The sequence below is a fragment of the Lactuca sativa genome, chromosome 5 (assembly GCF_002870075.4).
Source record: "Lactuca sativa cultivar Salinas chromosome 5, Lsat_Salinas_v11, whole genome shotgun sequence".
NCBI lineage: Eukaryota > Viridiplantae > Streptophyta > Magnoliopsida > Asterales > Asteraceae > Lactuca > Lactuca sativa.
The window spans coordinates 158,912,929-158,926,301 of record NC_056627.2 but is presented as its reverse complement, the minus strand read 5'-3'; the positions used below and the strand labels follow the sequence as shown (position 1 = coordinate 158,926,301).

Here is a 13,373-nt window from a genome sequence, read left to right as displayed (position 1 = left end):
ACCTATTTTCTTATAGCTGTTGAATCAACAATGATTTGGCGTGTTGGTCAAGCAAATTTGTCAGGTGAATCAAACTCCCAAACTTCAATGGACATTGAAAATGGTGACATTGAAGATCCAGAAAAGGTAAATTCTGAGATAGTTCCTTGTGTCATTCCAAAAGAGTCCATTTGATTTTATTGCCAAGAGAAGGGGCATTAGAGATTTAAGAGATGGTAGAGTCAAGACGTATGGCTCTACTTCAGGTAAAATCCATTAACTAACTCTTTTAAGTTCCTATTCTAGATTCTTAATACATGATGTGATAAGATTACATTTTGATGTTTTGTAGGATCGAAGAAAAGAGAGGAAGCTTAAGGGAAGAAGTGAGTTGAATCTAATCGTGAAGAAATGGATTTCGATCGCATTGCTTGAAGATTGGATTCTTGAGCTACTACTTGGAGTTAGAATAGATTGCTAAGAAATATGTAATAACATAGTTTTTCAATTGAATTGCATTGTAAGGACAAATTTTTCCGCAATAAAATAAATTTTGATTTTATCTTATTTATTTATCCTTGCAATGGCGTGTATGAAAAATTGATGTTTGAATGTTTCTATTATTAGCAATAATGGATTTGATTCTTAATTATGTTATTTGTGGAAATGTCGAGAATTTACCAAATAGGGAGAGTTTCTCATCGCCCAAGTTTCAATTGGACAGAAACTTGGAATCATACAACTTGGTTGCGTGATGAATGAGAAATTTCATATTTGGAAGTTAGACTAATTCGTTGACAAAGTGTCAAGTGAAGGACTAGGAGATCGAGTACACTAGGTTGTGTGTCGATCAAGTCTACCACAAGAGTGACAAAGATATTCGTCATGATTTACTAAATTTTAGTAAATATGATTATACTTATAAGATTAAGTGTAATTCTGAGTTGATTGAAAGAGTTTCAATGAATAGCAGAACGAATAACAAGAATCAAATAGCAGAAAGATAAAAGTTTCTCCATTCTAAGAAGAAGGGATAGTACCTTTTATTGTGTTTTATGATTAGTCTTAATGATTAAGAACCATATCTCAATTGATTCTCTAAGTGAGTCTTAGTGCATTTATATGGCTAAGAAGAGGAATCGAGAACTGTGGAAATGGTTAAAATCAAGAAGTCAATCATACTTCGTTCCAACATCAACTCTTAGAGTTATACTCCAAGATTGTGAATTGAGTGAAAAGCCTTAAGTAGGTTTATAACACTCATCAAATGTGGAATTTGGAAACGTTTTCTTATTCATGCACATTTGATATTGGTAAGTTGTGATGTCTCGGATAAGACAAAGACCAACTAGAACCAATTATGTGAAGTGATAGTCTTGATAAAAACTACACTAACTCTTGAATATTTGTTTTGTCAAGGAATGTTTCTTGACAAGAGAAACTTATATGTCAAGTAGTCAGTGGGAGTCTTAATGGTCTTGAAAGGTTTCAAGAACAAATCAAGAGTTAAACCTAGTTGATCATCACTAGCACACGACTTGAGGTTGGCGACCTATCGTGTTGACATTATTTTGTTTCTATGACATTCCAATTGAGTTAATTATGCATGTGAGTTCTATGAGTTCTCATTCGAATGTATAAAGACATAGCGCCTTGATCAATGAAAGTACATTGATATGTAGGGGTGAGTTGCTTAGAAGACATGGTGGGCACTCATGTTACCATAAGGCAAGAGATCAAGAATAAGAAAGTTCAATCCATATGGTTTTGGATTTGTCGCAAACCTTGGTTTTGGCAAATTCACATGCATAGGAATACATAAACCATAAAATCTTAGTGTCATAAGGTTTCCCTCCTTCATGAAAATGGTTGTGAGGAAATGCTTTCACTAAGAGAGATTTTAGAAGATAGCAATTGTGAAAATTGTATTCTCGGATTCGATTAGGATTACGACATCCCTATTCATAGTTCGAATTGTGAGATTTGGCAATTGGTCTGAACATCTGGGACTTAGTAACATAAGTTCTAAATTTGTTTAGACACACATGTGAGCTTTCTAAGGCAAAGGTGTATGCGTTTAAGACACTTAGATAAAGGCTTATCAAAGCATCAAGTATTAGAAATATGAACTTAACGAATTCAATAAGCATTGTGTTCTGGTAGTTCAGTTGTTTTCTGAATACATGTCAAAGCTAGTGGGAGCATAAATGTTATGCTTGTAAGGAAATAATCATTGTGTTAGTGGGAGCATGATTATTTTGGTAAGTATTGCAAGTTAGCAATATTAAGTATAGAAAAACAAAGATTCAATTTGCAAAGTTGCATGGGTTGAAAAGTTGTTTTGATATAATTAAGGGAGAGAATATTATACTTCGTCTCAAAATCTAAAGCTTAGGTTGAGAAATTTTAATAAATATAGTCAAAGGATACATTGTGTGTTCTCAAATTTCAATTATGATCACGGCATCCCTCTTCATAGTTCGAATTGTGAGAACGTGGCACATAAAATATTATGGCAGAAGATTGATAAAGTATCGTATCTTCATGTAAGACATTATGCATCATGTCCCATACGCTTCGGGTATAGGATCAATTGCAAATGCCATAATATTTGACCATTCTTAAATTTTCCAAATGCTTAGCGCATTAAGAGGGAAAAGGGACAAGAATCGACTTTGACTAAAATAATTAAACAACTATCAAAGGACGATCCAAAGTTTGCTGAGGATTTGTCACTTGTGAGCGGTTGGAAGTATAGTATTGGATGGACCATATCGACATTATTATGAATAGATAAGATTCTATTAAGAATGAGTTGTCATATGGAAAATATGGAAATGTTTCCATATTGGGAGTTAGAAATTAAGAATTTATGTCTAGATTAGAAAATTTTATGCAAAAAAGATGTTCAAAGGAATGTACTTTGAATGAGAGACATCATATCTATAGAATTGTTTTGAAACAATTTCTCATAGAGACCCTTGTAATTTGATTGGCCAAGTCTTGGTGACTTTTGTGTTATGACTTTACGAAAGGATCGTTGCATAAAATATTAGGATCTAGCATATTCTAGTAGTGGCAAGAACCTTGTGTTCTTACACTAGTGATAAGGATTGGGAATTGTGAAATAAGCATCATTGGAAAAGTTTTTCAATTGATATATTTCACAAAGTAAGGACCATAGGAAACATAGTGTGCATGCTTGGTGCATGGGACAGCTATTGTTGTAATTTGAGTAATAAGTTGATTTCCTGAAACAATAAACAATGAATAATGAGTAATCAATATGGTGTTTAAATAAAAGTGTTTTATTTACGCTCAAAAGTTTTGGGGCCATATAGGATTAAATATTATCATTGTGTTTTACTTTGCATGTTTTGAATTCCAAAACAACTGGGTTATTCGAACCTCCACAGTCGGTCATACGTTGGAAGTAGGTATGAAGGAATACTGTCGTGAAGAGTCTGTAGATTGTCTGAAGAGTTTAGACATAGCACAAGTTTGCTGCAGAGTTCATGAGTGCTTTGATAATATTAGAGTATTGGATTAAACCCACGCTCACATGAATTACTTCATGGATTATATCGCGAGTAATTATGAGTCGATAACATTGTATATTCTTGAAACCGAGACGTGTGAGTTGTTATTTCTTGGTCGGTTGCACATTGATAATAAGTAAATGCACCAGTACTTGGTGTTATAAAACTTATTTTTGTGTGTGATTCGATCAATAAATACAAGCGAGCATTTGAGTCGAAGTTTATCCATTCATTTTACCCAAAGTGGGATAAAAGAGATATATGTGGGCCCCTCGATGATTTAGTGATGACACCTAAGCACTTGGCCAAGTCGGGACTAAGTTGATGTGTTCAATTGTAGTCTGTTGTCAGTCGTCATAAATTGGAAGTCAGGAAACAGTATAGAGAGAAGGATTAAAACTCATGTCTTATGTCTATACGATATCTTGAGAATGGAGGAATATATGATCTCTTATCTAAAGGACACGCGTATCTGATAAGATCAGAGTTGACAGCGGCTTTTGAAAGCTATGATTGCTGATCAGGTTCTGAAGTTATGCAAAATAGTTATTAGAGTTATCCAAGTGGGAGACTATTGGATTAGTATCTAAGTCCATAACTATTTTGGTATGTACTTGACCTGATTATAAGCATGTTCCTTTTGGGTTGCCTTCACCATAGCAATATGTAGAATGAATTAAGGAGAGAAAGGTTTAATTATGATTTATTAATATATTATAAGAATAATATATTAAAGGAAAAATCATATTGTTTAATCAATATTAGTCAAGAATTAATTAAGAATTAATTTTGTGGCTAAAAGAGATTAATTAAATTTAGGGGACTGGAATTGTAATTATAAGATAATTGCAATTGGGCTATGGATCACCTAGGAATATAGGTTGGACGAAATTTATGGGAAGCCCATATGAATTTTGTCCAAGAGGTATTCTAAAGGGATCCATGGGATGTTTAGGGCTTAAGCAGTCAGATTAAGGTTTCCTAACAGTAAACCCTAATAGTCAGCATATATAAGGAACCCTTATGGCCCCAAAAACGTGGTGAATACTTCCTCTAGGGTTTCCAGCCGTTTTTGGTGCCTCCACTCTCATCCTTCTTCATCCAAGTTGCTTAGTGGTGTTTGTGACTCCATTAGAGGTGCAACACTTGAGGCACTAAGCTTTCTGAAGCATAGGATTGATTGTTATTGCTATATAACAATCAAAGGTAAGATCTAAACCCTAATTTCAGTTATAGTTTATTAGATCTAGGGTTTATGGCTTTGGATAATCAATTGCATGTTCATTAGACAAACTAGATCAAAAAGCTATTAGGGTTTGCATGTACACCATAGGAATGATGTAGTGCTCAAAACCCATAAATACTAAGTTCACAATAAACAATAGCTCTGATACCAATCTGTCAAACCCCTAAACCGGAATGGCAGAAACGTTCGGGGGTGGATGACGTCATGTGTAGTATCACAACAATTGCATCATAGTAATCAAAGTAAACACAACCATTAAATTAAGATATGAATATTTACATATGTTTGAAATATAGTTTGTATACATCAAAAGTAACAAAAATATAGAGACGAGACTCCGTATGCTCCGTCTTGTCAAAAGCCAGCAAGAGTACCTGTCTACAGATGTCCTGAGAATACAAGCGATTTTGAAAACGTATCGGCATAAAGCTGGTGAGTTCATAAGCATGATTTTGTAATGAAAACCTGTCATTGAATTTGTATAAAATGTTTGTTTGCTTTCCAAGAAAATCCAATATTTTCTAGCATATGTTTGTTGCTCCCTGGTTACCACCAGTATGTATAATATGTTCTGTTTGATTTGTATGAAAACTCTTGTATGAAATCCTTGGCTATCACTAGTGATGTAAACAATGTATAGAATGTTATTCTGATTGTTTGTAATGTACTCATGTTTATCTGGGAAAATCCTATATTTTCCCTTGAATGTGTGTTGTTGCTTTAATGGTTCTGAAACTGTAAGGCACAAGTATTTTCCATACTTATGGTATTAAAGCAATTGTTCATGAGAAGTATATTATTACTTAAATATATCGTTACTATCTACTGGCGAGTTGTTATGAACATACTAAACTGATACGATGTGAATCGGACGCCAATATCCTTTATGACTTTGTCACCCGTAGACCTGCTGGTCCTACTGTAGCTAACAGCAAGGTGTGGGGTTGTCAATCTCGTATAGATCTATACATAAAATCATGTTCTCCCTCCAAGAGACTCTGGTTCATAAGGGTAGTCCTCCACTTAGTTAAGTTTCTAAGCGCCCAAGGACGTATCTCCCAACTAGATTAACGACTTTACAAGTAATAATACGTGAAAAGTAATGTTCTTTTTTACTTGAATGCGATGTATGTGTTGCAGAGTAAAAATAATTATACTTAAATAATTATTTAAAATGGTACTCTTGTATGCAAAAAGTAGTAATGTATGCCATAAATTATATACATTTGTTTAGCAAAAAGTGTCCCTTATGCTCCAGATAATACAAAAGAAATAAAATATCTATGTATTTTGTAGAAATCGTTGGACTGAATCAATCGCATAAGTTTTAAACTTAATGAAGTCCTTTTTGATTTAGTTCACCAAAAATCATTTGTGTTTGGCTTGTATTCCCCCCTGAAAACATTAAAAATCATAAAGTGTAGGGGTATAAACTCACCTGTAATGAGTGATTCGAGTGTAGGATCGATTGTAGGATGCTAAGTGTCAAATGAAGTCTCGAACACAAACGGATCCTATATAGCATATAATGGCACATATATGTGTTAAACTAGTGTATATCACCACTATTTATGATAGGGAACCACCCTAGGGACTAGGAAACACTTGAAACTAAGTGTCAAAATCACATATGATTGAACAAGGGAGGTTTACGGCCACACAATGGTATGTACGGCCAAGGGGTGTACGGCCAATGAGTGTACGGTCTTACACTCATGAGGAAGTGTGCATTTTAGGTGTTTTAAGGTCCTAAGAAGCATCAAGTAAGTGTTCTTGGTCCCATGCTTAGTTTTAATGGAAGCTTAAGGCCAACAATGAGCATCAAAGAGGGTTTACAGCCTGATGAGGTGTGTACGGTCGTACACCCTTCATGTTCATGCCAAGTTGGTCAATTTTAAGGTGAATAACAAGCATTTCTAGTAGATAGCAAGCTTAGGAAGAAGTTACTTACGATTTGGAAGCTTGTTGAGGGTTTGCAGCCACCAAGAACTAGTATGTGTTCTTGGTGTTCTTGGTGAAAGATGAAGATCTAGCCAAAGATGAAATTCATGGAATGAAACATGGATTCTTTACTAATAAAGCATAGAAGCAACTAATTAAGGTAGGAAACACTTACATCTTTGAAGATCTAGGTGAGAACTTGATGATGATAGAGAGAGAGAGAGAGAGATTTCGAGTTCTTGGCTTGGAAGTGTGAGAAGTGTTGAAAAATACCTACGTATCACTTATATAGGGAGAGTGTACGACCATGAGGGGTGTACGGCTGTACACCCATGTATACGGCCGTACACTCCTCTTGAAGGAGTGTTTGGCCAGAATGTTATGCTATGACTTGAAATAACTCATCCCTGAACCCAAACATTGATTGTACTAGGCTTAGAACACTCAAACATATCCTAAACAATGCTAAAAGGTAGCAGAAACGAGACTGACTTTGATTGAATTGATTGACTTTACAAAACAGAATTCCATGTTATCACATCACTCCCCCTCCCCGGTTAAAGGGAATTTCGTCCCGAAATTCAAACATAGAATACAAATCATGGACTCGGAAAAAGATGAGAATGTTGTTGTTTCATTTGATCTTCGCGCTCCCAAGTGAACTTAGGTCCCCGCTTGGCATTTCAGCGGACCTTCACTATCGGTATGCGACTTTGTTTCGTTCGTTTGATTTATCGATCCATGATTTCGATTGGTTCTTCCAAGAAGTTAAGGTTCTCCTTGATCTAGATCTCATCAAGAGGGATCACAAGGGTTTCGTCAGATAAACACTTTTTAAGATTTGAGACGTGGAAGACGGGATGAATGTTGCTAAGCTCTTGGGGTAAACGAAGTTTGTATGCTACAGTACCGATCCTAGCAAGGATCTCGAATAGTCCTATGTATCTTGGACTCAACTTCCCACGCTCTCCAAAGCGTATCATGCCTTTCCGGGGTGAGACCTTCAATAGAACACGGTCACCAACCTCTTGTCCCTTCTTCGTTCTCTAAATCGTTGAAGCATCATATGGGAGGGTTTGGGGTGAAAAATGATGAGAATGTAGCCCTAACAACCTCTTGTTCTGATGTGTAACTACGATGTTGTTGCCTATTCACCACGTCGTGGCGACCATTTGACCTCAGTCAATGGACGCATAAATGTTTGCCATGTTGTGGCATTCTTCTTGCCTCGTCGTGGTACTCTATCCCCACTAGCAACCTAATTTTGCCACCACATCGTGGCACCCATATGCCACACTGCGGGGCAAAGTATGATACCTTCTCTCGTACAAAGAACACCCTCCGTTCCATGGAGATCTATCCACCATGTCGAGGTTTTGTTCTAGACAGCAGCCCTTGGCTGATTCCATTCTAATCTTGGGACATTTTTGTCCCAACTTCTATCCTTCATATCTTCTTTGTTTCTTACCCTTTTTCGATGTTATTTATATCCACGTGAAGGTATGAACATACTCTACAAATATGTTAATTCATATCTCACTAAATTAATTTGGGTCTTAATCTATTATGTCACAAAGTTAGTCTAAAAAGCATAAGAATACCCATTTTACCCTTTTGGACAAAATGCGTCTTCTCATGCATTCTTTTTCTTAATCTTACTCATCTCCCATATTCTATGTGACTTAGGTAGTGTTTGTTTTTTGTCTGCAGATATGCGTGGCCTCTTCAGTCTACGCCGTGCGGACCACGTGCAGACATTAGCCTTCGCAGACTGTTTGTTTTTTTGAAGACTGCAGACCCAAAAATGTCTGCGTGCCCTCTTCTTGGCGTAGATGTAGACTAGAGTCTTCTAACATCTTCTAGCCTAAAAAAAATATATATATCTTTATTTTTTTTCAAGTTTTTTTTTTAATTTATATTTTTCCCAACTTTATTAATAATAAACAATTTGAAAAAAAAAACTAGAAAACTTTAAAAAAAAAACGTTTGACGATACAAACATGATATTTTTTATCACTAATTATAATGTTAAGTTATAACTTTGCAATCAAAATTGTTGGTTTTTATCAAATATATACGTTAATTCATACCATTTTTATTTTTATTTTTATACAATAATATATAAAAGTTGATCTAGATTCGTTAATTATTTATAACAAAGTCATAAAAATATTAAAAAATCACTTTGAAGTTAAAAAAAAAAAAAAAAAAAAAAAAAAAAAAAAAAAAAAAACAGTTTATTTAGATTTCAGTTTATTTTAGGTGCCCGCAGATGTTAAAAAAACAAATAGTCTTCTTTTTTCAGACTGCAGACGTTTGGGCCACTTCTTCTTACTGCAGAGGTCTACGGATATGGTCCGCAGACTGCAGACATCTTGCCTCAGAAAAAACAAACAGCACCTTAAACTTTAATTGGCTATTTTTATGAAGCCACAACTTCATATCTAATTATCACTATTGACAATTGTGCTCTTTTGGTCAATAGTTGATTAAAAGTCAATTTTCTCTAGATTTCAGGTTTTTCATAGATTTTTGTGTACTTTGATTGGTACAAACTCTTCTATTAATGCTTGTATACTAGACACTCTGCTTTTTGCATTATGTCCCTAAATCTTTTTATAGTAGAATATTTCCAAACTTAAGACGTTTAGTTAGCTTTGAAAACAATTGTGTATAGTTTATGTGTATATCACACAACAGTACGCCATCCACAGGACACCTTTCGTAGTGAGGGAAGTCCTCTGTTTTTAGGTTGACAAGCTACTTTAGTTTACGCAAGTGACCAACCGAAGCCATGCAATTTCTTATATTATAAAAGGAGTGCTAGAATGTATTGGGAGATTTGCTCCTCATCCGGTGGTTCATTTAATTCATTATGAAGTCAAAAGTGAAGGTCTTAAAAACTTCATAGAATTCATGATCGGCCATTCCATTTATGCTTTCAGCAAGTAGGCGACACGACTTTCTCGATCTATAGTTATTCTTCTTTCTCTCTCTTGACCAATGCTCTGGCTTCCCTCACTCAAAAAATCAGCAAAAGATCAAGTTACTTGAATTCTTATGGGAGGATAATTACACATGGATGAACGCTTTGGATAAAGCTTGCCATATCATTTGGATATATAGACTTTCATAGTAAATAGGATGCACCAATAAATATATCATTATTGAAGTGACCATTCAAGAATTTGTCTAAAGAAATATGGTTTATATGATAATTTGTATTATGCAAATGTGGCAAAAAAAAAACATATTTATGACTATTATGCTTGTTACCTGAGAGGAGTCAATCTCTTTAATGCTCGCACCTTTTAGGTAAAGCGGTAAAATTACAAGAAGTAGTGTACCTTGTTGTCTGCATAGATATTTTATATTAAAAGACTATGTATCTTAGAAGATACTCGCCGCTAAGACAATATCAACTAATCATATGTCATGGTTGTTCCTCATGGACCATATTTTCACGAATATAAGTCTTATATCAATCTCTAGTTCTAATGAAAAAATTTTGGACATCAAACTAATTCACCATGAATCTTTAAGTTTAGATCTTGAAATAGATACATGTGATTTGTATTCCCTTATCCGATTAAGAGAATTCTTTGAGAAACTTGAATGTTAGGTGTATGGATCCCAACATGTAATTTGCTAGTAACTATGGAAAATGATATGATGTGATTCTTAGATTCACTCATAATCTATCAAGCTCTCACTTCCCTCTTGCAGGAAGAAAACACAAGAAACAATTATTATATGAAATTTGATAAGTAGGTATTGATTCGCCTAAGGTCTAGCTTTCACTTTCCTCTTGCGGTTGACACGTGTGTCGTCAATTTAGACTTGGGTACGCAATTTTGGAACACTTGCACATGGCATTTGCAACTCCTCATATGGCATTTGTGTGATGGGTCACTTGTACCTAGTTTAAAAATATGTGTTAGAAATATTTAGTGCACTATATACAATCTTCACATGGGCCCAATTTTGTTATGTGACACTCGGGCCATGTTAATTGTTAGGTATGGCTGATTTACTTCTCTTTTAATCTTGTGTTTATATATGATTAATGAGAAGAGAGGGAAAATAAAATTTAGCAACATTAACATCAAGCAAGTATACAAGTATACATATAACATCTTCGATAAATAAATCTTATAATCTCAAACTCTAAAAAAATACATCAATATGGTTGATTTTTCGAGTGACTTCTTATTTCTCAAACATGGATGATGAACCTATGATAAGAGGCGGATCAATAGCTATTTGAATAGGGTAACCCTCGATCAAATGTGGTCCATAGTATATCTTTTTACATAGTTCAATTTGCATGTTTAATGGCACCGAAATGTGGTCCATAGAAGGTTTTCTATAACTTATTTCTTCTTGCCCTGTCTTTTGTTTGTGAAAACATCAAGCAATCTCAAACTAATAAAAATATACATTAAAAAGTCAAAATACAAAAATAAACAAACTGTGGGAAATCATAACGTACTTTGGTACTTCACTCTGTTAATCATCAATATAACTAAAATATCTAGCTTGAAACTCATAAAAATTAATTTCTCTTTACTAACATTTATAAATTTATTTACACAAAATGGCAATATATAACAATTTTTTACCCTAACATCAATGTTTTTGCCTTTATTAATAATAGCAAGAAACTGAAATAAAATACACTGACCATATTGATAGCAAAATGTGGAACACGTTTCACCAAAATAAATCACATTTAATGAGTCACATATTTAAAATCACTTACAAATGTTTCCCTGGTTTTGATCTTCAAAATGAAATCTCATGGTGTTTCCCCATTTGCCATTCTTAAATTCCAAACTTGAACACAATGTATGATCATTTCGGTTTGTCAATATAAAGATATTTATTTTAACACATCCACACTCACGATACAAAAGACATAAATACCCTCCTCATCCTCATCCTCTGTATCGAATATAAACCTAAAAAACTTGTTAAGACATACACATAACAAAACATAATTTTTTTTTTCTGATCAAACTATTTATCAAGCCACAAAAAACCATTACCAAATTGTACAAAATTTGAAACGAATACGTTTTTTTTGGATCAAACTATTTATAATATAACATACAAATTTCCAAATTAAGCCACAAATAAGTGTATTGTAACACCAAATTTTTATCAATGCGCCAATTTTCTAAGGTGATTAAACATCCTGTTTCTGATCCACTGTCTGTCATTCGGAAGGTATGCCTGGATAGAGTGATCAAAACTGCAACCCCAAAATCAGTTAATAATTTACTAACAATCTTTTTGTGATTCCATCAATAATCCTTTTTGTTTTTATCAATAATTTGGTAAGAATAAGAATGGAAACATACACTAAAGCACTCATGTCAGCAAGTCCATCTATGAAATTATAGAGATCTTCAATGTCATAAGTTATATTTCTCATGGCTGGACTTAATTCCCTCAGTTTCCTTTCATATAGTGCACAAATACCTGAAAATACCAAATAAGATTATATGTACTTTCTTACTAGTTATTTCTACAAACTAAAAGTGTGTGTTAATCATTCAGTTTCATCAAACAAACACATAGACACTAAATTGCCAATTATAAACTTTTTTGCTCAAAGTGTAGTGCATAAACTATACATACCATCCATTGCTTGACTTATGGACTCATAATCCATGAATGTTCGGGTTGCTCTGTTTTGAGAAGTCTGCATGAGTATGATAGTGTGTCTGTTAGCCTGCATTCATAGAGGACAAAAACTCATCAGTACACAAGTAATGAACAGCCAAAATAAACTATCAGTCTCCATTTCAAAGCCCTAATTCCATCTCATAAACATTCAAAATCATATCAAGCTGAAAATGAAAGAGTAAAGTATACACAATTGAGCTATAATCTAAGCCCAAAGAACCAAAAAATCTTTAATAAATCACTAGCTAGTAACCAAGTATTCATCTCGAAACACTCAACCTCCTCGTTTTTAGTATTAAAGTGTCAGAAAAACCATGAAAGTAAAGTAAAAACGAATTTATCTGTTAGGGTTTACAGAACTTCGATAATTAACCAAAAGTACCAAATGAACAACAGGAGACCGGTTTCAGAATCAACGTATATCCTCAAACTATATATAAGAAAACAAGTTAGCGGAAATAGAGAATCTTCGTTCGTTTGTAACGTGATTTTGATTATAAGCGAAAAGATTTCGAAAACTGTTTTAGATATTGAAGATGTGTATGCACATACTACATAATTTGAGAAGGAGAATGTTTGTTTCTCACCATTAGAGATTCGCCGGGGACGTTGACCGGAGGTTAAACGACTTTCAGCTCAGTGCTTCTTCGTCTTTGTTTAAAAGGGAATTGCTTGGCATATGGTCTTCAGGTCTTGTAATATTCGGGTGCTGGGTCTTTTAGCTTTTGAGGAAGTTACAGAACTTACCCTAATGTTTGGATAAGTTTCAAACTGCCTACCTTAGGTTTTGGAAATGCAATAGTTGGCATGATTCAAATAAGTTGTTAATGTGACATTTTGACCACCAAGTATCGCTAATTTGCTTTTTAAGTTCCTATTAGTGAACCCCCTTGTCAAAGCCCAACGCATAGCGGAAGCCAAAAGTAATAATTATACACGATCCTAAAAATCTGTATTTTCAGATTTAACCTAACTCG

At 34.3% G+C, this 13,373-nt stretch overlaps 1 protein-coding gene across 1 annotated transcript; it reads right to left on the bottom strand.

Moving 5' to 3' along the window:
• Positions 1-11,692: 11,692 nt before the first annotated feature.
• On the bottom strand, positions 11,693-13,120 carry LOC111908100 (enhancer of rudimentary homolog). The gene is made up of 4 exons (XM_023903945.3): positions 12,984-13,120; positions 12,349-12,442; positions 12,069-12,189; positions 11,693-11,959 (listed from the first exon to the last, which is right to left on the bottom strand). The coding sequence occupies exons 1-4, from the start codon at positions 12,984-12,986 to the stop codon at positions 11,869-11,871; spliced, it is 309 nt and encodes a 102-aa protein (XP_023759713.1). The 5' UTR covers positions 12,987-13,120; the 3' UTR covers positions 11,693-11,868.
• Positions 13,121-13,373: the final 253 nt, after the last annotated feature.